This window comes from Rhea pennata, chromosome 15 (genome assembly GCF_028389875.1).
Source record: "Rhea pennata isolate bPtePen1 chromosome 15, bPtePen1.pri, whole genome shotgun sequence".
Lineage (NCBI taxonomy): Eukaryota > Metazoa > Chordata > Aves > Rheiformes > Rheidae > Rhea > Rhea pennata.
This window is the reverse complement of record NC_084677.1, coordinates 1,627,544-1,654,936: the sequence shown is the minus strand read 5'-3', so window position 1 is coordinate 1,654,936 and position 27,393 is coordinate 1,627,544. Positions and strand designations below refer to the sequence as shown.

At 43.4% G+C, this 27,393-nt stretch overlaps 2 protein-coding genes across 3 annotated transcripts; one reads left to right on the top strand and one right to left on the bottom strand.

The window, feature by feature from the left end:
* The first annotated feature begins 575 nt into the window (after positions 1–575).
* LOC134147279 (major facilitator superfamily domain-containing protein 1-like) lies at positions 576–11,494 on the top strand. 2 transcript variants are annotated; one of them, XM_062588279.1, is made up of 13 exons: positions 576–638; positions 859–959; positions 2,700–2,824; positions 2,921–2,976; positions 3,704–3,847; positions 4,305–4,463; positions 5,824–5,939; positions 6,805–6,905; positions 8,852–8,963; positions 9,663–9,800; positions 10,373–10,512; positions 10,681–10,792; positions 11,076–11,494. In XM_062588279.1, the coding sequence occupies exons 1-13, from the start codon at positions 617–619 to the stop codon at positions 11,190–11,192; spliced, it is 1,443 nt and encodes a 480-aa protein (XP_062444263.1). In that variant the 5' UTR covers positions 576–616; the 3' UTR covers positions 11,193–11,494. The 2 variants fall into 2 exon arrangements, with proteins under 2 accessions (XP_062444263.1, XP_062444264.1); XM_062588280.1 differs by lacking the exon at positions 576–638 and adding an exon at positions 1,456–1,553 and having other exon boundaries at positions 884–959.
* A 5,130-nt stretch (positions 11,495–16,624) lies between these two features.
* JPT2 (Jupiter microtubule associated homolog 2) lies at positions 16,625–27,150 on the bottom strand. Its single transcript, XM_062588071.1, has 5 exons — positions 27,017–27,150; positions 22,538–22,686; positions 21,909–22,051; positions 19,780–19,825; positions 16,625–19,067 (listed from the first exon to the last, which is right to left on the bottom strand). Exons 1-5 carry the CDS (start codon positions 27,058–27,060, stop codon positions 18,883–18,885), a joined length of 567 nt encoding a protein of 188 aa, XP_062444055.1. The 5' UTR covers positions 27,061–27,150; the 3' UTR covers positions 16,625–18,882.
* Between the last annotated feature and the right edge of the window lie 243 nt (positions 27,151–27,393).

The window sequence follows — 27,393 nt, the reverse complement described above, 5'->3', positions numbered from 1 at the left end:
AATCAAAACGTTCGTCTTCAAAGCCATCACACACCCATATACACACGCGCACACGTATCTGTACGGACACGCGTGCCTACCGACACGCACAGGTACACATACCTGCACGTATGTGTAAGTGGTACTGCTTTCTGGACACTATTATTATTATTTTGCTTAGTATCTCCACCAAAAACACTTTTACTTGGCCAAAGGAGGTCTGTTCGCGAGCTAGCTGTCGAGCAACTAGGCTGCGGGTCAGCAAAAAGGCACGGGCGCTGCCTCCACGTGTTCCACCTGCGGCTCGGGGAGCCGAGGAGGAGGATAAACCCCGGAGCGTCCGCAGCGGTGCAACGCCGTGTCTGAAACGGCAGGATTCACGGAAGAATTAATAACGATAATAAACTGCCTTTAACACGTTTCGTCCTCCGGCTCCGTCCACGAGCCGGGCGCTCCTAAGGCTCGCTGCTGCTTCCGACCCACTTCCGAGCCGCGCCGCTGCCTCGCAGGCTCTGAGGGGGCCGCGGCGGCGGCTGCCGCCCGCGCAGCGCCGCGGGGGCGGGAGCGGCGGCGCCGCCGCGGGGGCGGGGAAGGGGCCGGGCCGCTGCCGCCGCCGGGGAGGCCGCGGAGCCGAGACATGGCGGTGGCGGCGGGAAGCGGTGAGCGCGGCGCGGCGGGGAGGAGCAGGCGGCCGCCGCGGGTCCCGCCGCCGCCGCGCCGCGCCATGGCGGCGGCTGCGGGCGGGGGCCGCCGGCGGAGGCCGCGTTGCGCGGGGCGGCGGCGGGCCCGGCCTGGCCCCCCGGGCAGCCACCAGGTATACCCCGGAGCGGCCTGGGGCAGGGGGCAGCGGTGACGGCGTGGCCTCTCTTCGCTCCGCAGCCTGCTACCGGTTCTCGGTGCTCTTCTTCAACTGCCTCCTGACCTTCGGCTCTTACTTCTGCTTCGACATCCCCAGCGTCCTGCAGGAGCAGTTTCAGGGGGTGAGTGCTGCAGGTTTGCCAGCGGCGGGTTGGTTCGCGCGAGGCCACCGTGCTCTGCGGCTGCCGGGCCGCGGGCGCAGGCGAGCGAGGAGCGGCCGCGCAGAGGCTCGGGCCGGCCCGAGATCCCGGCGTCGTTCGGGTCGCGGCTCTGCGCGAGGCGAAGGCGCCGGGGCGTCGACGGCCGCTCCCGAAACCGGACGGGAGGACGAGACGACGAACTCCAGAAAGTTTTACCTGAATCGCTGGCTACGTGCAGGTCCAACCTGAATGAAATCCTTCTCTGAAGCTCCTTTATCTGTCGTTATTGCAGGTTGTTTAATAGGTTAATTAATTATCTAATTAATTAATAAGTTAATTTAATAGAAGATTAAAGATGATTTTCCTTGGGCATATAATCTGCTGGCTAAGATTTACTGTCCTAGGTGCTCTTTTCTTCAACACTAAGGGCAGGGTTATATTCAGCTTTTTTTATATATATGTATTTTTTTAATTGTAGTTAATCTGCAGCTGTTCAGACAGTGAGTTTCAGGCAAAATGGAACGCAGTTTGTCACTGCTTTTCAAGGAAAGTGCTGGATTAAAAAGAAAAAATTAGGTCAGTATTCCTTCCTCAGTCTTCCACACCTTCCACAGGACTCTGGGAGAATAGCCTATTAATTATGTATGCAGCAAAGGAGAGGTTTTATATATATATATACATAATATATATATGTGTACAAATGTTTGTGTGTGTGTATATACCCACATGCATATATAGATGTGTGTGTGTGTGTATATATATATATTTATTATTATTTTACCTAGGTAACTTTTTAGGGTGGTAAAAGCAAACAACTTTTTTCTGTTTTAGGTGCTATGCAGACAGTGTTTTGGTCTGGTAATGCTCTCGTTATATTTTTGACTCCAGGGAATGTAGCCTGTACTAGCCTTACCTGAGCGGTGCAACGGCGCTGTGAGCACCTGAGACCGGTGCTCTCTGTGAGAACAGTTTGTTCTAGAGAACTGCTCCCCTGCAGCCTTGGAAATGTCTACTACAGCAGATCTGAGCAGTTAGTAATCCTGGTGGCTGTAAAAATCATGCAATGCTAGTCATACTGTTGCTGTGACTAGGATGCTGCATGCCTACCGGACAGTTCTTCAGAGCAGTACACGTGTGCTTACTGGTGTGGGAGGCCTGGCCTTCCTCTCCGAAGAGGGGTAGGTCTTTAGCGGTTGAGAAATCTGGTTCTTGCTTTCCCCGTCGTATCAGGTAGCGTTGAGGAAACATTGCTTTTCAGTAGCAGAAAGAACCCTATTAAATCACGCTAGGTCTGCCTGTTTCCTGCTGTTCAGCAAAAGCTTTGTGGCTGTGAACTGAAATGGAGTACTGTTAAATTTTACATTTACGCACTTCTTAAAACTTTAGAATATGAGGAATCAGAGCAAGCTAAACTAGAGCCAGGAAAATAACAGATCAAATAAATGTCATGGTATAAAAGTGTTGAGCCCTTACAGCTACCACCACAGTAAAGGAAAGGGAAGATATACGGCTGGTTAGCCATTTCTCTGTTGTTATGGTTGGCTTCCTGGGAGAAGAGACAAGCCCTCTAATTCATGATTGTGGAGGTAGGAACTGAATAGGAGAAATAAAAGTTTATTAGGAAAGAACTTCCTTCATCTTTAAAGGGGGCCTGGGAATGTTGAGTTTTCCTCTGTAGCTCCTGTTTGCTTGCTAACACAGATTCTTGGACTTGTTATGCAGAATTTGACCTGCCCCAATGGAACCCATCATAACAGCACTGGGCGTAATAGCACACTGGATTGTGTTGAAGGCTTGGGAATGACCCCTGCACAATACAACTTACTCTACGCCATCTACGCTTGGACGTAGGTCACTTCTCTCCTCCTTTGTAGGGGTGAGGTAGTTGGCTCATTGTTTCCTAGAACCAAACCTCAAATGTTTCTGTTCTTGTTTTCTCCTAGAAATGCAGCAGTGGTGATTCTGGCTGGATTCCTGATTGATAAACTAGGAAATCGCTGTAAGTTCTGAGGATGGATTAATTTATTCTTGTACTGAAATGATATTTCAAGCCGTTGTTTTAGTGCAAAGGAATGATTATTTTAGTGAGATCTTGTGGCAGTGAGAGAGGAGGTGCAGCTTTGTGTGGTGGGGCCTTGGGCTTTAGTTAGTTTAGGATTTGCTCTGTGAATGCAACCGAGACCTTTTCATCCTTTGACCACTGACTTACCTGAATTTACACAGCGGTGCAATAAACATGCTTTTCTCTGGCACAGATATGACAGGGAATAAATAGTGTTGCCTGTTTGTGATGGGACAAACTGATACCATTCTAGTGCCTGCTCTGACATTGTTTTGATTTGTGGTATAATCTAAGGCTCAGCAATCCTAACGAGTGCAATTATGCTCTGTCTGTGTCACAGGAAAGAATCTTACAGCTAAGGAGATGGAGGAACAGGGAGAGAAATGATTTGCTATAGGCCATAGTCCATAGCTCAGGGTAGGAACTGCAACTCTAGAGCCTTCTCCTGACACTTCTGCTTCTCTGAGCTTCCCCCTTGGTAATATCTTAGTCATTCTGAGTATTCCCACAAATCCTTTAAAAATTTGAAATAATGAGTAAACTGATGGAAGCTTTCAGGTGTAGCTCCTATGTTGAGGCTGATCTTTTTTGACAAAAGAATGCTTTTGTCCTGATTTCAGCATGCCTGTTGAGGTTTGTGTATTTTTTTCCTGTTTTTCCCTAGTTGGTGTCTTTGTTTTCTCCCTTCTGACTGTGCTGGGATCATCAATCTTTGCTCTGGGCTCTCATTTCAAGGGGTCGCCGTATCTCCTGCCTCTGATGCTGACAGGAAGACTGCTGTTTGGCTCTGGAAATGGGTCACTTACTAGTAAGGAATTCACATTTTGTTTATGCCTTACCAGAGAGTCATGACACATCTGTATTTTGCCTCCTAGACATTTGTCCCAGTGGTGAGCTTCACCTGCTCTGCACTAGGAACCTATGTTGTTAACAGAAGAATGCTGCCCCTTGAAGGGCCCTGAAATGTTTAAGTCTTTCACTCTAACAAGTTTGTCCTCCCAAGAATAGAAGCTGTCATACCAAAACTATGCATTTGAGAGTATTATTTTTGTCTTGCCTTATTTGAGAGGAAAGTTCACCTCCAATGTCCCAGCATGCTTAAATAATCTTAACCTGCCGAGTTGAGAAGCAGTATCTCCGCTTGTGATGCTCAGAGATCTCTTCCACCATTTCTCACTCTGGCTTGAGAAACTATGTTCACTGCTTCTGTGTAATGCTCTTGACTAGGTCTGTGTGTTCAAGAGAGAATTTTTTTCCTCTCCAAGTTGTGCAGAATCGTATCACAGCCTTCTGGTTCAAAGGGAAGGAGCTGGCACTGGCATTTGGACTGACCCTCTCATTCTCCCGCCTTGGAAGTGTCCTCAACTTCTTCTTCACCCAGCAGTTTGAGACACGCTTTGGAATACAGTGGACGCTCTGGGGTGGTGAGTTTCTTTGGGCCTTTGGCTTTCTGTCCTCTAGGCCTGAGACTAGACTGTTCAGTCCAGCTAGTCCAGAACTTCATTATCCAGAGACAGTGAAGATAGCAGTAGGAGGCACATTGTTTTCCAGCCTGTTTTCCCTGCCACTTTCCATTACTCGTTTGAATATGCAGTGGAAAGGTGCTTTCTTCATTGCTGCCTGAAAATCGTCTCTGCAGCTGTAGTGTTTGCCTTACAGCTCTGTTTGCAGCATTCCTATAATATTTTGACATCTGCAGTCAAGAATAACCTGTACTTAGTGTATATTTGCTCCCACTGAGTGAATGGAAACATGACAGTGAAACAAGAGCGGAATCTAATGTGTTTGTTCTGTATTTTGGCCAGCAAAATACCACTGATTCTGAAGTACTCTATATATCGGTCTCAGCATAAGTTGCTCTGCTCTACTTATTTCACCGCCCAAAGAGAAACTCTCTGTCAGGCATGACCTGCACAACCCATCTGGCATTGCAAGTATTTCCTAAGCCCAGAACTAACAAAGACAGCAGAGCAGCTTCAGTAGCCTGTGAAGGCATAAATACACCAGTCAAAGTGCATATGCATCATATGCATATTTTGGCTCTTTGGAAAACAAAGCAGAGTTCTTATATAAAGAGATTTTGTATGCAGCAGATGACTGTTGCCAAACTCACTTCTGGCATAATCTGACTCCCTTCGCTGGAGCTGCGCTTGCTAATGGGTCAGATGTTGCTGTTGGTCAAATAAATAGCTTCCAGTGCTAGCCCATAGGTGATAACCTCTCCTGCTCATGGGACCATCAAAGTTTCTCCATTACCTTTGATTATTTTAACCTTGGGTTTGTTATGCACAGACCTTCTGCTGTTTAGAAAGAAGGCCATAGCCCAGCAAAGTGGCTGTCCTTAGAGGTGAATAGGGCTCCAGCTTCACAGCCCCCAGGCAGTTCTGTCCTGTGGTTCCAGCATATGGTCTGCTGTGTTTAGAACAAAGATGAGCTTGCATCAGCCTGGGATTGTAAGTGTACATTCAAATTCAAGTCTTGCAGGCTTTATTTTTTTAAGCAAATGAAGCTACAAAGCAGAATAAGTTAATACCTCTAAGGCAGGATAACCGTGATTGGCGGAGGGCAATAGAAATTTAGTGGACGAAGAACCTGAGGACTGTGTCCGACAGTTGTTAAGAGGTAAATGGTTCCACTATACGCCTGCGATAGGGAAGGCTGTTAACATTAAAAGCAGCCAGGAACATGAGTCATAGAGAATTCTGTACCTTACATGCAATTGGTTCTGTCATTCAGCTCTCTCCTGTCTGAGGAATTTCTACAATCTGTTTGTGTGTTTTCCAGGTACTCTGCTGTGTGTGCTTGGTTTTGTTTCAGCCATCACAGTCAGTGTGCTAGATAAAGTGGGCATGAAGCAGCTTGGCTTGGACGGGGTTATCCAGCAGGAATCCAAAAAAGTGGTATGTGGTGCACAGAGAGCTTTTCCCTCCCAGTCTTTGAAGGCTGAGGTGGGTGACTATCAAGTACATAGTAAGAGCTGTTCATGGCTGGAAGAAGGCATTAATGACGCTTCCTAAAATCTTGCGTAGTTGTTCTTCAGGTAAGTCTGAGGAACCACCAGGCAAATGTAAATTATTTTTGTTTACAGTTTATGTATTTCTGGCTTTCCAGACAGCTGACTTAGCACTCACATGATGTTATTTCTTTGAGCCAGTTACTATTTGACTGTAGGTGGCTCAAGTGAGGATTTGTTTGTGGATAAAACTAGAGAGTAGAAAGCAGACTTTGGAACTCCTCGCGGGTTCATAGGAGCCGTGACAGAAAATAGTTAACCTGGTCAGTATTGGGCCATCCTCTGCCAGCCCTTATCTTCCATTCCTCTCTGCATTCTTCAGTCTAGGAATGAGCATTACAAGCAGCAGGTTGCAATTTTTATGGCACTTAAATCTATTAGACAGCTCTAATCTAATCTTAAATCTATTAGACAGTCTTTTCCCTGTATTTCACATAGGAGTTTGTAGTAGATTCTGAATAGAGCCTGCTCAGAATAGTCTCCTGCAGCCATAACCTTTAAAAAAATAATAAGAAAGAGGATTTTGCTGGCTTTGTTTTGTTTTGTTTTACTGAGTAGTGTTAAGGAAGGGATGCTCTGGAGTCACAGCCCATGCCAAATTTCTCTTAGAGGTGCACAAGCAGCCTTTTAATCCCCTTTTACTTGCTATTTCTTCTTAAACCCTTGTGACCTTCGATAGCTTTTAGAAGGGGACATCTGTGTGACGTTGAAGACTATTTCCTGTTGAATGAGGGCACATCTTTTCTTTGCAGCGGATTCAAGACATCCGGCGTCTTCCCCTTCGCTACTGGCTCCTCGTCCTCACCATCATGTTTTTCTACAACGGAGTCTTCCCCTTTGTGGCAGATGCCAGGTACTGGCCCTGTAGTCATAGTCCAGCTAACTCATATAAGCCCATGAGTCTTGCAGGTCTTGATTTGTAGTTAAATGGGAAACATGCTTGCTCCTTCTGTTCTTGAAACACAGGCAAGCATGTCTTTAACACTTACCGAACAAGTGTGAGGGTTCTTTGACCTTTCTTTCCCTTCAAAGACAATCTGAGATGAATGAGGCTTCTGAAGCAAAGCAAAAGTAACTTAAAAGGAAAAGCTGCATCCGATATTTAAAGCTGGAACACTGCTAAAGGAGAAACAAAAAGATTTGGGAGGAGGGGAGGAAATATATAGATCTTTTTAAACAATCTGTAGACATTTCACTTTTGCAATAATCCAACTAGTGGCTGCCTTTAGAGATGGTGGTGCTTTAGCTTCACAGGCCCTGCACAGTTCTGTCTGGAGTTCCTGGCTGTGATCTGCCATGTTAGGAACAAAGCTAAGCTTGCATCAGCCTGCGTTTCTAAGTGAGGAAACCCTTGCATTCCAATGCAAGCCTTGCAGACTTCATTTTTGCAGTTTCATTTGCTTAATATAAAGAAGCAACCTGCCTGCCTGAATTGGGACTCCTGCTTCTGTCCTTGGCTCTGCCACAAACTATCATTTTGCTGCCTCCTTTGTGTTCGTAAAATGTGGGTGATGCAGCCTCTAGCACATAGTGATTGTGAACTTTAATACTAGCAAAAGTCCTGGAGTAAAAACATGAGAATTTTTTTTAAGTAGCATTTCATTAGTGATGTACATAAGCTACTCAGAAGTCTGGAGTGAAGAAGTGTTGTAACAAACATGCAGTTAGGCTCTTAATAGTAAAATAAAGCCATTAAACATGGCAGGGATCATCAAGGCCTTGATGAGATGGGCTTTCTGTGAGCCGCCTTATCCTTTCAACTGGAAATAGTGCCTGTCAGTCACACAATATCCTGATTTCTGCAATTCTGCCTCCGTGTGTTCTGTTGGGGAGCAAAAATCCAGGCACCAAGAACCACGTTTTATACATCTTTTCTGACAAATAACGCCATGCTGCTTTCCAGTGGGAAAAATGATCCCAAGGCCACTGATGTTTGGGGAATTGTCTGTTGGAGTAAATCTTCAGGGTACATGGTCTTGTTTTCCTACTTTGATGACAGCACATACTATAAAAGCTTATTATTACTAGTACAATTAGTAACCATATAAGTAACAACACAAGTAACAACACTAGGTTTAAATAGGTATGAGATTTCTAAGTAAACCAGTGTCTCAACGCTGTTGAGTTGTGACTGTAAATTCTGCAAATAATTTGAGTAAATTTTTTATGCCATTTTTGTGTATCCCCAACAAAGGTGAAAAGCTGATGTCCTGACAATGAAAACAAAATTTAGTTTATGTAAGTTCTCTGCTTTAATTAGGTCTCCTTAAAGATGCCAAAGAGCAAAAGGGGGATTTCCTGGTACTTTGACAGGAGTAAATACTCCTGTATTTGACTTCTAAATATTTTTCTGCCCCTCAACATTCTCACTCCACTATTGAGAGAGCTTTCTGCCTCTTCAAAGAGAAATGTTAAAAAAAACAAACAATCAAACAACCAAAAAAAAACCAGTTTGTATGTTTTGGATGGGTGATTGCAAATTTCTCCTTGCGAGCTGTGCTGATGCAATTGCACATATGCACAATTTTAACCTGCAGTTTTACTCTGAACTTGCAAAGGAGTCTTGAAAGTGGTGATTTAAACTAACAACTTCTTTATGATATGCACCACTTACTTAAAAAGCAAACAAAAATCAGAGAACAAAAGATTGGACCTACAAACCAGACTGAACTTGTTTGCAAGTCCTCTCATTAAAACTCCTCCCTGTCCATATGTTTGTGCTCAGACTTACTTTCTGCCAGAATAACCAGATCAGGAATTCTAATTATATATCTTTTTTCCCCTTCATTTTATTTTTAGCAAGTTTATCCAGGATAAATATTCTGGTTACAGTCAGCAGGCAGCCGCTTATATTGCTGGGGCAGTGTACGACAGCTCCCTTGTTCTCTCTGCAGCAGTTGGCATATTAATCGTGAGTATCCAAAAACAGAAGTGCAAGAGCTCATTTGCTGAAAATCAAAATTGTGTTCGAGCTTTTTTTTTTCCTAATTTTCCGAAACGTCTTTGTTATAAACCCCGCTCCCAGAATTTAGCCTGTTGTTGCCAAACAAGCAAGGCTGTAATTCCTTGCAACCTGCGACATGCATTTCTGTCGGAATTAAATTACAAGAAATAAAGTTAACCTTTTTTTCCCTTCTATTTCCTAATTCTGCTGTGGTTGCAAACTGTATGGTCCCAAACCTTGGGAAATGGCTGCATGTTGTCAGAAGCTGGAGACTGGAATAGAAGGGGCTGTTACAAATCAGAATAAGCTTTGCAAGTAGATGGGAAAGAACAACTTGCACCTAATCAGTCCCTGTTTTTTCCCAACTCTTCATCTCCTTATTTCCCTAATTGCCAGGATACACTGGTGTCTTTTTCTCCCCACTTTGATAAAGTCTGGAATTTTGTATGAATGCTGGACACTGATTCTCTGACAAGTGTTTCGGTCTCAGTTCATGCGTATGCAAGAGGAATTAGGAATAGTCTGCCACAGTGGTAACAGCTAGGAAATGACATGTTACTGTTGCTTATACCAGCCCACTCTGATCAGCTGCTCGTGTCAAGGAGAGTGCTAGGATCCGTGGGAAGCCAGGGAACCCTTGTAATAGGCCTCTGTTTCCTTTACCAGGACTACATTGGACTGAGAGGCATCTTTGCTGTTGGCTGTGCTGCATTTACTCTGCCAGTCTTCGCTCTCCTGGCATTTACGTTTGTCCCTCCGCTGGTGTCTACCATCTGGTTGGGGATTACTTACTCTTTTGCTGCTGTAAGTTCACAAACCCCACTGGTTTAGTTGTGCTTCCTGGCTGTGCCCTTTCTGCAGCCTGACTGGCATTATTACTGCTATCCAGTCCTGTTCAGCAGATGTTACCGCTGCAGTTTGAAGTCTTTGGTTCCGCAAACCTGAAGAATTGGTTACTAATTGGTGACCCTCAAAGAATCAATATGGAGTAAAATGCAGAACAGAGCAAGGAACCATTTGATATATTGTGAAGCATTAAACTTTTTCATTTTCCTAGTGTTTTTTTCACCTTGAATGTACAAACTAAATCTCCTTCCAGTCTAGTGAGCTACGCCATCAGCTGTAACTCCCCTTGAGACATCGGAATAGTTCCAGTTTCAAACTGCATGCATAGTACTATCTTAACTGAAGCTGCTAGAAAAGGACAGGAAAGGGGCTAGAACCAGCTGATAGGCTGAGGAGGATAAATGTCAGACTTTTTCAGGAGGGACTGTGGATGTTTATTTAGTGGGAATAATTCTTTTTTAAACTGATGACTATGTAATGTCTTTAGATTAGGCTTGAGTTAATTCCTCCCTTTACATTATTCCTACCAGGCTAGTATGTGGCCATCCATACCTCTTGTGGTGCCCCAGGCAACTTTAGGGACTGCTATGGGGCTTGCAACTTCTGTGCAGATGATTGGAATTGGCCTTTCAAATCTGATCGTTGGACACATTCTAGGAACAAAGTCCAGGTGAGAATGCCTTTTCTTCCCCTCTTTTTGTCTAAGCAGAGACCGTTCACAGTGCTTCAGTGGAGTGGTGTGAACTGTAAACAGTCTCTTTGCAACCTGATACTGCAAGTGATGCCTTAAGTGTCATGAAGTGACTCATCGTTCTATCCCCTTTTTGGTCTTTTTTAGTGAATTAAAGATTCCACTGTGGCGCTGGCAACAGATGATGATCTTTATGTTGGTGAACACTATTGCGTGTATTGTTGCTTCTGTTAGCCTCAATGTGGTGGACAAGAAACAGGTGAGTGTGATCAAAGCTAAAGAACAGACTTTCATCATGAAGTCTACCTGACTTGATTGGATTGATGTAATTAATATCTGTTAGATCTTTATAATTAATTCCTCTAACACAAACATAGAACTGCATAAAAAAAATCTGCTAAAATACTGGCGCAGTGTGTACTCGTCCCTCCTGGTATCAAGCTATTGGCAGCTCTGTTTTTTCTGCAAGAAGGTGTAGTGATGTATGTGCACGTGAGGAATGGTGTCCTTTTAGTCACTTGACAGCTTCTCTGCACTTCCAGGGAGGGACCCTGAACAGAACGAGAAAGGGGTCGCCTGTGGAGCAGGAGCACCGACACGGAGCAGATTCAGCACCGCTCCTTGATGACGACACAGGAAACAAAGGCTCCGTCAGCTGAACCGTTGCAGTGCAAGAACAGTGGTGGCCGCCAGACACAGTATCGATCACTTCTACTTGAAAAGGAATTTTTAGCCTGTGTATTTTAAAGGTCTTTAATGAGAAATCTCGTTCCGTCATCCGTTAAGATCTGTGAAGGGAATTATCTACACAAAGGGAATGTTTTCCGTTGTTTGTGTCTGGAACACAAGTGGAACAGATCTGCTGCGCCTTCTCTGCCACAGACAGAAACCTGCATGGAGTGTTTTTTTTAAAAACTATGCTATAGTAAGTAAAATCAGTCTAGCTGAAGCTTCTTCATAAGATGTTAGTCTCTCTAGCTTTTTTTTTTTTTTTTTTTTTTTTTTTTTTTTTTTTTTTTTAATCTTGCATTAAAACTCCCCACATGCGGTGCATCTGGGTGGACTGCTGCAGTTCCTGAGCCTCAAGAATCCTGTGCAGCAGCACTCTACTCCACATACCTTGACAGAGCTTCTGTTTCAGTAATTGCTCTAGATTAGCACACTTCTCCAAATTAGATATGCATACAACTAACACCATCCTTATCCTTCAGGCAGGAGTGGGAGATTGAGTTACTCAAATTATCAGCTTTTACGCTTGCAAGCGTATCTTAATTGCTAATTATCTTACTAGAAATGCTTCCATAAGCCGTGTCTTCATTTGCCCCTAAAAACATTCGCAGTTTTGATCTGAAATTGTCCTTTAAACCAGGTTACACTTAGTCATGAATGCTAAGGCTTGTTTTACTGAGCCGATTGCCTTTTTTGCTATGCAGTCTCACAAAATGTTTACAAAAGCATGAAGGATACTTTAAGAATTAAGTAAACTTTAACATAGCCAGTACAAGGAGTGCTAAAGTGAATGACTTTGAGGAAATTACTACAAATTCCAAAGAGACGCTCTGTTCAAGATGTTTAGTATAAATGCTAATAACTTGAAAGCAATTTAGCTGCTGACAGCATCCAATAAAGTGATGTCTTAAGTGGTTATGACAGAAGACAAATCCATGTAGAAAATTTTGCTTTAAAATAATTTAGTTAAGACCTCACTATACGAACAAGTTGTCTTTTCCAAGTTCCTCTGTGAATTCATTTCACAGTACAGACAATTAAAGGTTTTCCCTTAAGAGTTCTGATGTGGCTGAAACTTTGGGTGAGGTGAGAAGCCAAAAAAAATAGCTGTAAAAAACTCACTTCTCTTACTTTTTTTTTTTTTTTTTTTTAAAAAGTAAGTTTCCAGCTTACCTTTACCTCAAAATAATAGGCCTCATATAGCCATTTATTCACTGATAAAGCAGTACTAGATAAGTACTTGTCCTTTTAATGTGCTACAACTAGAAAAACCTGGTATTGTTTAAAGCTTTCTGCAAGCTTGTATCACTCATCTGCTACTCAACTCCAGTGTTTTCACTAGACTGATAAATCAGGCTCTCCTGGACTGTGGCTCTGGCATTTCTCTACACTACCAGTTGCTCTGCTGTTCTTCAATGCTGCAGACCTGCTGGGTTTTTTCCTAGTAGCTTTTTTCCTAGCTGTTTTTTTCCTAGCTGGTTTCTTACCTAGAAGAATTGCAGGCTGAACTTCCAGATCTGATGATGGAAGACCATCTACAGAGGAAAACAGGCATTCGAAAGGGCTGTTTTTGTGTGCCAGGTACTACCAACACCTGCTCTAAAAGCAATGCCTACTAGTGACATCAGTCTGGTTGGCAGGGAATCCTCTGCTTTGTGGGTTTGTATAGCACATCCTGCTCTGGTGCACTCAGTGGTGCTGAGACAGCCCCTAGAAGTCTTCTATTGTGTTTCGGGGAAAAAAAACTCATACCCTGCCATTCCTTGTTTGCCACCCCATGATTGCTTCCTAATTAGAGGAAACTTCATGATTCTGTTTTGAAGAATTGTGATAATATGGCCCTTAAAGCCTGCCACTGGTTCACAGGGCTCCTGGAAATATAGTGCTGGAAGCCTCACAGCCTGCTGGGTTTCACTGTGAAGCATTCCTGCATGTTTATCACAGGCTGTTACAGAGACGCAACTTATTTTGACCACAAAGGTTTTGGAGATAGCGGTGTATCGCAATCCAGGCATGCGTTTTATAAACTCTTTCATGTATTCTAAAGATGGGGAAAATTCTAGTGGGCCTCGAATCTGTTCCTCCAAGATCATTTGGGGGTTGGGCAGATTAAAGGAGCAGCGCTAGAGCCTCTTACACAGAAGAGTTGTTCCTACAAACTGTTCACGTCTTTAAGCTCAGACTAGTAAAGCTTGAAGCTGACATATCTATAATGAGAAGGCAGAGAATAAGGTTTCCTGCAACAGCACCTATTAATCTCTATTAAGGAATATCAAGGACTTCCTGCTACTCCTGTTTAACTACCTTTTTCATTAATTACTCCACTGATGACAAGAAAGCCAGCTTCACTTTTCCTGTCTTCCTGTTTCATACCTTCTGCTGGGATGTTAGAACTCACTGCTGAGAGACTTTCTAGAAAGCAATTGGGCAGTTGTCTGCTTTGAGCATGCCAGGAAAATTAAAGGGCAGCATTCACAAAGGTCAAAAAGCTGAAAGAAATGGAAAGTAGCAATCGGTTAGTCACTGTTTAATTTCCGGGGTGCCACACCGATCATTCATACAGGTAATCGGAAGCCACCGCACCCCATCCTCTCCCTAGCCTTGGGCAACTCCGGAAGCAGTAAGCTCATTGCTGCCACATGCTTTGGCACAACTTTCTGCTGCGTAAGGCACAGCGAGAGGCAACTCTTGAAATCTGAACTACGTGAAAGCTGACAAGGAACTTAGGTTCAGGCAATTTGCACTAAGGTGGGTTTGTTTTTTTGTTAGAAACGCTCTGGGGCACGCTCCCAGGGAACAGCACGTCAAGCATTTTTATACAGCAGAACGTGCGTTTCCGTAGGCTTGTGGGCTGTAGCAGTGGAAGAAAAGCCATTGCCTTTGTGAAGAAACAGGTGCTATAGGAAGTCAACAGTCACTTCATGCTTGCGATAAACAGCTGTGTGCTGAAGCATGTTCTTAGTTTAAGTGGCAGATAGCACATGCACCACATCAGGATGGGAAAGATGATCAAGAAGCCAAATGCAGCAGAGCAACATAATGCATATGTATGGGGAGGAGGAAGAGGGTAGGGTAGAAAGCCAGAACTGGGAGGCTGCTGAAGCTAGAGAGGCTGACAGGTAGACTACTGCAGTCCTGCTGCTAACAGTCAGCATTTTCAGCTGCTCGAGGAAGGGATACTGTTAACAGTACGAGGAGTTGCAACTTGAAAGTAAGCTGGACTAAAGAGAGGATAAAATTTATCCTCAGACTCAGGATAAGATCAGGGCTGCAAGCTAAGCAGAATATTTTCAAAACTGTTCACTCTGCTCTTTGACTGTCTTAGTAGCGAGAGGCAGCACAAGCAGCAATTTAGACAGCTTAGGCTGTTGGGTTCTGTGCATTGGTTGTGGGTAGGATGCCTGTCATCTTGCAAGAAACCATTACATGTTGAGGCTATTTCTTGTACATAGTTGATGCAAGTAATGACAAATGCAAGTAATCACATACCATAGTCTTGCCCTAATCCAGCACTCTGCTATGAGCACCTGCGCTTAAGAGGTCCGTATCCTTTTGCCTTCTATAATCTAGTATAGCAGAGCATCCTGGTTGTGACGCTTCATTCCTCAAAAAAGAAAAACACCCAGACCTGAGCCTCCAGGACTTTCTGAACCTTCACCTTTTCCAGAAGGAAAAAGAGACAGCATTTTGTCAGAGCTTCAAGCGCAAATTCAGTAAGAGGCACATCAAAGGAACAAAATGCTGTATGGCCAGCTGGCTCTACAAAGGTGCAAGTGAGAAGTGAGTACACCTTCACAGGGGAGATACCAGATTGTCCTCCACATCATAAAAGACTGGACAGATAGTCAGGATACCTGGACTTCCATGCACCCTCCTGCAATCATATTATATACAAGCAACAGCAAGAATTGTTCAGTCATCTTGGAATTAGCAGGAAATACACCCTAGCAGTTATTTACTTAGTTCTTTAAGAATTGTGTCCATATAAGATAAGGTTCTCCCATTAGACAAGTTCCAAGAATATACTGTAGATATTCCAAGCCTGATTAACCTCTAGAAATACATTTAAAAAATACTTCATATTTCTTACTGAGAAGAGTTACAGAAAAGGCATTAACTTTCCTCATTAAGAATGCATTTGGTTTACCATAGGTTACACAGTGATACAAGAACTAAATCAGCACTTTTGCTATAGGATTGCATAGGAGCATCAATCTGAACAGTGGGAAACATGCACCAATCTGGAATAACCATGTTTACAGAGGATCAGGAGGGATGACACCACACTGCAGCTGGTCCGTTCATTAGAACGGCATTGCCTTGTACTGGATGAGCACAGTGGCATGTTGAGGGATTAAGCAGCAGCTAGGCCTAGAATTGTTTTCTCCTGTACATATGACTTATGAAAGCATTCAACTCATCCTTTAGCCACCATCTAAGCTAAATTAGTATCTTCATTTTCCTTCTGAGGTTGAAGCATTAACTTGGATAACATTGTACCACAAGTGTCAAATCCTCAATTTAGGGAGAAGCAAGGAGTAAACGTACAGAGTTGCAAGGTGAAACCACACCACTGTCTACTAAATTGCTGGCAGCAGTTCAAGGTAAGACAATCCCATGTTACTAATGCATTGTTTTCTATCCAGGATATTCACAGATTCCCAAACTAAGTAGATCCTTCTTAAAGGAAGGTGCATGCCCAAGGATAAAGTTCTGAACTATGCCTAGCAAAGCTCTTGCTGCAGAATACCAGAAGTGACTGTAGAAACAACTGCTAGTCGAGGGGCTCTGTAGGGCATCACCAACCATAACTTAAGGCACGAACTCAGCAAACCTTAAAACATGCTGGCTGAGATGCCCAGCTCAACTGGAACTGGAATTCCTGTAATTGTCGTTACCTCTACTCTGCTGACAAAGATGGTTTGGCACATGAGAAGTGTATGTACTTACTGGAAGCGCGAAGAAATGGGGATATGACCTCTCCACAGTAGGAAGATCTCCTATTTAAAGGCACTTTAGAGTAATCTTATAAACAGAATTAGTATTTGAATACTTAAAGGGCATAACGACGTCCCTGTACCGTACAAAGCAATACAGAAAGTTCTCCACCAAAAGGCAATTGGAGCATTGACTAGAACAACCTGCCCTTGCTACCATCCCTTCACACTCCCCAGGGACAGGAGGCACATGCCTCCTGAGCTACCTGAAAGAGGATGTCCCACCTCTAAAGCCTACCTCCCACTACAGAAAGGTCTGGGACTACTGCAGAATTTTTCCACTTTCAGATAACAAATTTCACCAGTGTTATGTTGAACTAGGATATGGATCAATTAATAAAGAGCAGACACAGCACACAATGGAGTAACAAAATACAGAGGTTTATTGACAAGTTCACGATTTATCAGTTGATTTCCAATCCCCTTCTGCCCATTTTAGGAAGAAGAAATGTTCTTATCAAATTTGCTGGATGAGTTTAAAACATGATTTTGATTCCAAAGAAGAAAATATAAGAAAATGAACACAGTTTAGCTAATTTAAGGCCTAGTTGGAAGTTGCTGTTTAAAAGACAGGCACTGTAGCCAATACACACCAGTATTTCTACCTAATGTTTAAGGTACTAAATGATGCCAAATCTAAAGTGAGTTAATTACATCCAGACCCTTCAATGAACATGCTCTTGATTTGTCTTATCTAGTTACCTCTTAAAACCCTGTCAGTACTGAAACAGATATGAAAGACAGAAACCTCTGAGACTCAACCAGGAGTGAGACTCAAGAATAGCTGGTAGGAAATACACATTAGGAAGTAACGTAACTCCAATACAGGGTTGCAATCAGGATCACTGTATGTTCTCCCAGGGAGGCAAATAACAGGGAGCTCCACGTCTATCCAAAAGGTACAAAGGCATTGAAACTCCTACTTTCCAGGGCTATTCTTACCCTTACCACTACCCCCAGATACTCCACTTTCACCAGCTGGCAGCTAGATCTTTATACAGTCATCCACCTCTTCTGACATGAGCTGAACAGAGCAGTATAACAAGCTCTATAATCAGAGGATGATCAGCACCTGGCCCAGAGACAGTCTCCTCTAAAGAGTAGTAGTTTTTAGGGAACTCGGGCTATAACAGCAGTGAATAAATGCAGATAAGGCCACTTGTTCTTTGGTGTACCTGAACAACTCCTGTTTTGATATGTCAGATTTAAAAAGTCATCATTAAACACATTGATCAGTCTAAGCAGTTAGTGTTAACATTCAAGTATCAAAGTGTGGTATGATCAGAAAGTCCATTCAGAGAATGAATGATGGAGCAATCCTCCCCAATGCAGTTTGTGAAAAAACTATACGCACCTCTTCCAAACATGATTTAAGGTAGCCAGCATGCCAAGAAGGTCTGTATTGCTAAAGTCTTTGTCCAGCTAGGATAGTCTACAGTGTGTCTCACAGCTAGAACTGTGGCTTGGGGGATAATCCAAGTTGCTCTCACCCCTTACCAACAAAAGTCTGAGGCAGTCAAAGGCAAAGATAAGGCTGACTAAAGACATAAGAATTCACTAACGGAGTCAGCACAGACAAACAAAAAAATTGCACTGTGGTGAAGACAGTAGAACAATCCTGGTTTCTGCAGGGCATAAAGGAAAAACCTCTGCAGAAGCTAAGGCATTTCTATAAAGGTTGGGTCAAAGCTAGCTAACTAGACATCTCAGTTTATTCTCCATGCTAACTGTATACTTAAAGTTGCTTCTGTTCAAAGACAACCATAAAGCTACTGTTTGCACCCAAATCCTTACCAGGAAATCTGCAAGTACTCAACCAAGATACTTCAAATAAAAGTCTTCTGGAAGCTCCTACATGAAACGGCATATTAGACTGATTTTACCATTTGTCAAGAGCTACTAGTACTCAAGACATTACTGAAGGCAGCAGAAAGGCCTGAATACTCTGAGGAAACACTAAAACGTTTACTAATACATGATGGCTTATGAGAGTATAAGAGAAATTTTCAAAATGTTTTGCCCTTGTATTAGCAATCATGTACTAAGAAGGAAGAAGGAAGGAGAAAAAGAACCGAAGACTACAGATGCTCAAGGACACAACAGCACTAATTGTCCCAATGGAACATATTTACATTAAAGTGACTGCCAATCAACTCACACCATGAAGCTGCATTATATTACCTAGGGAAGAGCATTGCCTACTGCTGTGCTTAAGACTATTCCAGACCTGGCCTTCAGGTCCCTACCCACTCACAACGCTTTACACACTGAATGCATGGAAAAGCCTGACTCCACAAGAGTGTCCTGAGCCACTAGCTAGCTAAGAACCTAAGTCTGATGAATTCACAACAAAGCAGCATTTTTTTTCCCCACGATATCACACTAATGTCCCTCTCCACCACCCACCCAGGTAGTCTGATACTCAAAAGTCTTCCACACGTCACCCTTTCCCTCCCAACCCTCCCTCCCAAAATTATCAGGTTATCCTTTCTTCACTTTGGCATAACCCTCATACATCTGCCTTAAGAAGAATCTGTCCACAAACAATAGTCTATAAACTGACCTCACAACCACAGACAAGAGTTTCTGTGCAGACTCAGTTAGTGAAAGTGAACAGATGTCCCTAATAGAATGCAATGCTGGATTTCCCACCAGGGGGATTGAGAACTTTGTTGTGCGAACGTGGCCTTGGCCCTAATCTGGGCTCATGATTGTCTATCTTGGGTTCTGGTTCCTTAAGTCGCTCCTCTTTGCCCGTATCTTTTTTCTCACCTCCACCTTCCAGCTGTGATTTGTTGTTTTCTGTAGCTGAAAACAAACAAACAAACCAACCTGTTATACTGTAGTGTTACATGTCTCCCATCCACAGCACACTAAAATTTTTTTCTCAACACCTGTTCACTTCTCCCGACAGGAACAGGTACTGAGCAAGAATCTCACTTCTCTTGTTCTTACCAATTTCCCTTCCTTCAGTGGTCTGTACCTTCAGAATTATTTTGGCAGTTTCTGACAATGAGGAGATGCACCGTACCAGTTACTGCTTTCATACGAGTTTGAAAGCAATGCTCCCATCACTCTTTAACAGCAACGAGAACAGCAGAATGCATTCTGTTTAAGTAGCTGTAAATACCAAATAACTGACTTCAGGCCAAAATTGCACATTTGAAGGAGATGGCAAAGGAGTAAGGAGCAATCTGGTAGGATGCTTTTCTGTATATACAGATTCATATATTAATCTATCTATAAATATATCAACAGTTAGGCCTGTGTCCTCAATAAGAGGATACTAAGAGTTAGTCCTCAATAAAAGGACTATTTCCCAGAACTAAAAATGTAAGTTTTTGCTCTTAGTCAGAAATTCACTCAGTTACATTATCCTAAACATCAGCCTTAATCTTATTTTTAAGAGGAAGCACAAACAAGACAAACTATTCCTTAGAGAATAACTCAAAAAAACCCCCAACCAAACAACCCCCCCCTCCGCCTCCCAAACACACAGAAAGGGGTTTCTCTTGCTGACCTTCTAGCTTCTTTGGTGTTTCATCTTCTTTCAAGACAATATGATCCTGCAATGAAACCAAAATCTATCTTGATATATCACAATTCACAAACAGCCACTGTCACAAAACAAATCCCTCCTTTCCAAAGGATCTTGTTTCTGATCTAATGGCTTATAATGTTTTTTGCAGTAAGAGTTAACAACTGCACACGCTGCATGCCATCCTTCCTCTCCTCTACACCTACATAAGCCCTAAGCACTAGTAGAAGCTCTAGAAGAAGTTAACTCTACATAGATGAGCTCGTCTCAGACACAACTCACTGAAATACAGATCAAGATACTACATTTGTTCATCAGATGCTTAGAACTTTGTGATCAGCAGTTCAGTGCAGAGGTCCAGAATTACCATTCTTTACAAGCCACCATTCTTTACTGCTGTTCAAGAGAAGTAAGTATTAACACCTGGAACACAAGCAGCCCCTCAGCACCCTATTTCAGGTTTGCTAATTACTGTCTTCAGTGGATATCAGTAGTGACCCAAACAATCAGAAGCCTTTTAAGACCATTTTTCTAGCCATTCTCATTAATTTTCAGAAATACAGAGCAGCACTTCAGAAAATACTGCACATTTTTCCACTCACAAAATTCAAGTTGCAGTAATCGTTGCAAATACGCAATCTCCCGTCCATCTCTGTATTTACAATTATTCCACTGCTCTAGCTAAATTCATTGGAATTTCCAAAGTGCTGCCCTCTCTCTAGCCAGGAGTTCCTAAGAACTAAGATATTGCATAAAAAAAATAAAAAGCAAGAACACTGGGGACACTGAACTTAAAAAAAAAAAGGGGGGGGGGGGAAACCAGCCCAATAAAGAAATAGAGGAACAAAGCAAAATCTTTTCCTATCTCCAAAAGCACTATTCCCACCAAATCCTAGCTCCCAGTCTTTTGTTTTTCTTATGACTCAAATCCCCCAATATATTCTAGAATCTGCATTAAAAAAAAAAAAAGAAGTAAAATAATGCTATCAGCATATTCAAATATGGAGGAAAAGAGAAGAGGAAAGGAATTAAACTGGACTAATAGTTTTATCCTAAAATCCCAGGAGAAAAGATGTTGCTACTACTTTTTTTTTTTCCCTCCTCTCTCTCTCAGTGAAGTCTGCTGAAATAGCCCACTGTGTGGAGGTGTTCATGGGATGCTAACATTCAGGAGTACTTGACATGTCAGGAACATTGTCAGCATGGTAGCTACTCACTTAATACTATCTTAATACTATCTTTTTTTTTTTTTTTTTTTTTTTTTTTTTTTAAGTGTAAGGCAGCAGCTTACAAGTCCAAATATAGGACATTTAAATATAGAAATAATTGGCAACATTTCATCACATAAAAAGAGAGAGAGAGAGAGAGAGAGAAAGAGAGAGAAAGAGAACTAGCTACACCCCCCCTCACCAGAGTTTATACATCCTAGCTTTAAAACTTACAAACAAAACTTGATACAGTGACAACAAATGCTTGTGTCTGACATAAAAAAACAGCTCAAGCTGCACCTCAAACTCAAGGCTGATAAGGCTGATCTTTAAATTAGCTTTTTCACTGCTATCAGTTTAGTTTAACCTTCTGCTAACATGCTTTCATGTTGAATGTAGAAACATACGTTAGACATACGAAGGGGATAGCTAGTTCACACGAAGATTTGTGACTAACTCACTGGTGTTCACTGACTCACAGAAGCAGGTGTCAAAACCACCTCTCCTGAACTGCAGAACAAAGAAGCGTTGTCTTGCTGCTGATGCTGACAATCTTAAATGCCTCTTGGCTGTGTGCTAAAAGCTATAGTACTGCACAAAAGCCCCTGTACTTTATCTAGTTCCTAAACCCTTTGGCCTTCATTATGCTTACACATCTACAGCATAATTAATAGGTTTTTTTTTGCAAACTATGGAGCACATTGAAAGCCAACACATGAAAGGTAACAGGCTAGCAAAAAAAGGCCTCAGGAATAATGCTGTCTAATTTGAAGTTACCACATGCATAATTTAAGCCTATCATCTTAAAAAGAATACAGGCACTACACTGCATTGCTGACAAGGCTGTATGATGATTCACTGAACTGCTAGCTTGGTTTGACAGTGGGAAAAAAGTACAAATACCTTAGGCTTGTTTGGATGCGCTCGCACAACACTGGTAGATACTGGAGACCCAAAGATATCGCTTGTCTTCCCACCAGGTGGATTTATACGTGGACGAGGCTGAGCCGAACTAGGATCCTCAAAAATGCCACTTTCTTTCCCCCCTGTGTAGTAGTAGTTAAAATTTTGTTCTAGATGAGTTAGTTTTACCACACTATATTAAAAAAAAAAAAAACTATGAGCATTTGAAGACTTCTAGTACCCTACTGCCTAGAGGCTTACTTTTGCTTGTCTGAAGATACAGCCTGAAATCCTTTGCTACAAAAATTCACTAGAGGATCTTAAATTTACAGCTGTACTCATTGCAGCTAACTGAAGACAGATCTCTAGAATGAAAGCAGTTTCCTTTCATCATTTCCTAGACTTCAGTACTAGGAAAAAATTAGACTAAGATAAAGTGCTAAAAAGTCTGAACACGCAAATCACTTGCATATTCACATCTCTGAAAGTGTGAATAGATTTAGTGCTCAAGCACACTTAGTTTGCAAAATGCAATTTAGAAAAGACAGATCAGTGTTCCACTGTGAGAACACAAAACCAGCACTGTTCTGCAATTCAAAGCCCAGCCATGCTGAGGATGGTGCTCTTACCTGGAGGGTTTGTTCTTTTTGGAATGTTCTGAGGTTCTTCAGATGCTCCAAAGATATTAGATGCCATCCGGTGTGGCCTGCTGGAAGAAGAAACTTCTTCTGCATTCCCAAAGAGATTACTAGACCCACCTCCAGGGGGTTTTAATACCCTATATTGTAGAATGAGAGATGAAAGAGATGAGAATTTTTTTGAAATTTACAGCATTCAACAGATCTGTCATGTCCCTTCTTGTTCCCCCTATATGTTACAATGAAATATTCCGACTGGAACATACCTAATTTTAAGTCTATGAAGTATCTACTTTTCAAAAGATTCTTAACTCAGTGTTCCCAAGTTTAGCATAAATATTGCCAGCCTCCTAGTCAATCAACTCAATCATTATGTTTTCTAGCATTACTTGAAACAGTTATAACAAAACCACAGAACAAATTGTTATGCTATCTGTGGTGTTGCAGAAGCAACAGGAGATTAAAATAAGACGTATGACTCAGGTTAGTATTTTAAAAATAACCATTACACAGTATCAGACTTTTTGCTAAACTTCACATACTGACTTAGCATCTGTGATACAATTCAAACCCATCAGCTTTTAAATAAAAGAAAATAATGCAGTCAGAAGATCCCAAACACTAAAAAAACCCTGCTAATTTCAATCATCAGTTAACATCTTATTAGTTGCTGTAGAGTTTGGAATAGAAAGGTGGAACCCACAAGAAGCCACATCTTTAGTGGTCAATATGCAAGGGCATTAAGATTACAACTCTTAAATGGATGTATATCAAATGGATCCTAAAAAAAATGGAGATTATAGTAGAACTAGACTGGCTTCTTGAAAACCTACTAAAATTTAGGCTTGCCCTGGAGTAGTAAGTCTACAACTACTATCCATGCCTTGGTCAGCAGCCTTCAGCTCCTATTCTGAAAGGAACAGGGAAAAAAAGGTAGGGATACTTATGTATCAAAAATAGCAAAGAAGTGGACCTGACTTTGAAGATTAACTGCCGACAATCTTAGCTGAGCAGAGTTATGCCTCTCCTCACCTGGACACCTAATCTGGGACCTAAGCTAGCCTTAACTTTTATCCAAAAAAGAGATGTATAAATTGCGTGACATCCACCCTGCTCTAGACAAGCAGGACCCAAACGTCACCGTAACCAAATTAATACAACACATCTCCTTGACGGATCTGTGACAGAAGCCAGACATTTCAGGTTAGGTGTCTGCTGGGTATTATAAAAAGGCTCCTCTTAGACTTAACTTTGAATAGAAGACCTCGGCCGAAGTTAACTTCACAGAGGCAGTTATTTGGCTGCTCAGTCAGAGAGGAAGTTTTGTCAGCACTTCAGATTTCAGGATGAGTACAGCTCTTTGGGAGCTCAGGGAAAAGAAGTTCCTCTTTTGGTCTGGGTGTAGTTTATATAGTCACAACAAGCTCCAGAGAGACTGTTGTTATAAATTGACTTTTTTAACTAGCTGTTCAGTAAACAAAATAACCATCTTGTTCATTGCATAGGTGAGATCAAGTCTGAGCAGAGGGTTTATTCACAATTTAGTGTTCAGCAGACTCAAGATCGAGCTATGCTACAGGCTTTCCTTGTATTTTAGAAAACCTAAAACTGCAATTAGAAACACACATCACATGGCCAAACTAAGCATTTTGATTATTCAGAATGGTCCAGAAACCATAAAAGGCAGTTAGAGCATTTCAATTTGGGAGATGCAGGTAAGAGAGAAGGAGACAGCGAACAAACTAGAGGAGTTTGAGAAGGGCCTGTTAAGAAAGTAGCTCTGCTAGTTTCCTTGTATCCTTTAAGCGATTTCTGACTTCGTACATTCTTCCCAATTTTTTTTTTTTTATGGTTTTACCTTGTTGAATTCATCTAAAAATACAAAGTGACTGAAAGGAAGAGAAACATGTGGTTTATACAGATGGAATTTCTTACCATCCTTCTTAATAGGTGCCTATAAACATAGGCAGAAACAGAGGAACTAAATTTATGTTTTTTGGTTTAAGGAAAACAATCATAAGAAACAAATTACTTCTGGTTTTTGCAACTAGGTTCCTTGATTTCAGACTATCAAAAAAAAAAAAAAAAAAAGGAGAAAAAGAAAAACTAGAGAAGCTCTATTTAGGACTAAAAAATCTTGATTACTTGGTTAACAAACTTAAATATTATTACAACAAAGAGAGTTAATCATATGCTATCTTACTTTCAGCTCAGTGTCAATACTAAGAAAATTCCCCTGCTGCAAAAAAAATCAGACAAAACTTGAGATGTTTAAGAGGCACTTTGAAAGCAGCACGATAGAAGCCCGCTTTTGCGAGCATTACCCGAAGGAACGTCTGGAATCCACACACACATTAAGTGGATTTGCCTCCGTGGTTTCTGAAACTTCCAGTCGCTAGGAACCTCCCAGATAATCTGCAAGCACTAAGCTCTTTCAGGTAACAACAGTAGCTCTATAAAGTTCTAACTAATGTAAAGTCAGGCCACTGAGTCATTCTCAAGCACTACAACAAAAAAAAAAAAAAAAAAAAAAAAAAAAAAAAATTCGGGAAGTATAGCAGCAAACTTCCCCTCAGGACAGCAAGGGCAACAGAGTTGCATACTCTATCTCAGCCAGATGCAGGGGCAAATACAGAACTCTCCTTCTCGCTGTGTAGCCTCTGTGAGCACTGCTCACTTCCTCGCACTCTAAGCTTCACTTGGCCCTAGATCGGAGCGAGATCTGCAGGTCTACCACACCAAAAATAAGATACGCTTTGAAACCAACCAACGGAAAAACATCACACTAAACTAGATAAGCCAACAGGAGCTGCTTCAGCAGAGTACAAAGATGTTTAAGATATATGTAAAGTCATTTAACTTTGTATCAGTGTCACAGGAGTTTACATACAGAGGTTTTGTGGCTCCTACTTAGAGAGGCTGGATCCTGTCCTTGCAGCAGAGGGGATCCTCCAATCCTGTTTTTAACTCCATCTCCTTCCATCTCTGCCTCCCACTCCCCTCTTATCCCCATCTCCCCAGTCTGACCCTGCTCTCCATTCCCTTCTCCTGTCTCCTTCCCTCTCCCTGTCTCCATCTCTCTCCATCCATCACTCCTGTGCTCCCACTCCCTCTCCCCACCCCAGCTTCTCTTAACCCTCTCCTTACCTTGTTCCCTCTCCCCTTCTCCCTAACTGCCCCCACTACTTCACCCCCCTCCCTTGCTACCTCACCGCCCCCAACCCCACCTCCCTCTCCTCCTCCTTCTGCTACTCCTTCTCCTCCCCTCCACCCCTTCCTCCCTCCTCGCTCCCTCTCCCGAGCTCCCTCTTTGTTTAATCAAAATAGAACTAAGCAGTTAGTTTAATCCAGCAAAGTATTTGTTGGCTGTATCCCTGTACACACCAACTGCATGACTAAAGACTCAGCTCACTGGATGCTTTTTAAGTGGTAGCTTTCATTTAAAGTATTTTTAACATCATTTTATTCTTAACAGCAATACCCCTGCATTATGAAGCTGTAAAAAGGTAAAACATTTGCTTATTACCTCATTTAAATTTGTTTCCTGAATTACAAGGGTTCTGTATTAGCAGTTTTTTTCCCCCCTTACTTCCACAGCTTTTGGTGGTTGTTGGGGATTTTGATTTGGGCCCATGGGACTTTTACATGTCAAGAATTGCAAAGGGGTTTGCCTTATCAGCAAATAAATCTGTTTGGAGACCGAACAGAACAAACTTTGGGCAACAAGGAGTCCTTACGACCTCTTGCTTTTGATGACACAGACTGCACAGCATCACCACAGGCGCTACCTCGCAGACCTCTCTGCAAAAAGGCAAAAACCTGGCGATGCGACGCACTGCAGTGCTGCAACACACGTGCCGGCCGGGCCAGGCCTGCTTACACTTTTTTTTTTTCTTTTTCTTTTTTTCTGTGTGCGTGTTGTTTGCTACGAGAGACCCAAGAGAGGTTCCTCGCAGGCCTGCCGCGACCCCGCTCGCCGTTAACCCGAGAGCTGCCGCAACCCGATTTACGGGTTAAGGCGGCTCCGGAGGGACCGCGCGAGGAGAACCGAAGCTTCCCGCCGACCGCGCTGCGGGCAGAGCTTCCTCACAAGCCTTTCGAAACCCCGCCGCAGCTTAAGAAGGGCCGAAACGGGGAGCCGGGGTAGCGCACGGCGCCCTCCCAACGCCCCCCCCCCCCCCCCCGCGCGGCACTGCCGCACAGCGGCAGCGACCGCTCCAGCTCCGAGCGGCGCGACCGTTAAACTTCCCGACGGGGCGGACGAGCTGACGCGTACTTGAGGCGGCCCCTGGGCCGGACGGCGTCCCAGGGGCTCCGCCGCCGCCGGGGGCAGCGCTCCGGCGAGCCTGGCGGCGGCCCGGGGCCGCGGCCGGCCACCCCTCAGCGCGGCCCAAGCCTCTCCCCCGCCGCGGGCCGCGAACAAAGCCCCCGCCGCGGCTCTTCCCTGCCGCCCCCGTCGCGCCGCGGCACCTGGAGCTGGGCTTGGCCGAGTCGGTCTCGGGGCCCTGGAACATGGTGGCGAGCGGGAGGCGGCTGCAGACTCCGCCCGGCTCCGCAGCCCCGCGCGCGCGCAGCGCTCCCCCCTTGGCTGCCCCGGCAGCAGGTAGCGCGGCGGCCGGCCCGCCCTGCCCTGCCGTTGGCTGATCCCCATGTCCATCATATCGAACAACCTATGGGAGGCGTCCTGCCGCCTCGGGATCCCGCCTACCCGGTTTCCCTTCCAGCCTGAAAGGACCCGCGCCGCCGCTCGTCCTGGCCGCCTCTCCATTGGAGGAGCTGCCTGTCCCGTAGGAAGAGCTGCGCGGCCGTTGGCTGAGGGCTGGGGCGGAGCGAGCGAGGGGCGGGCG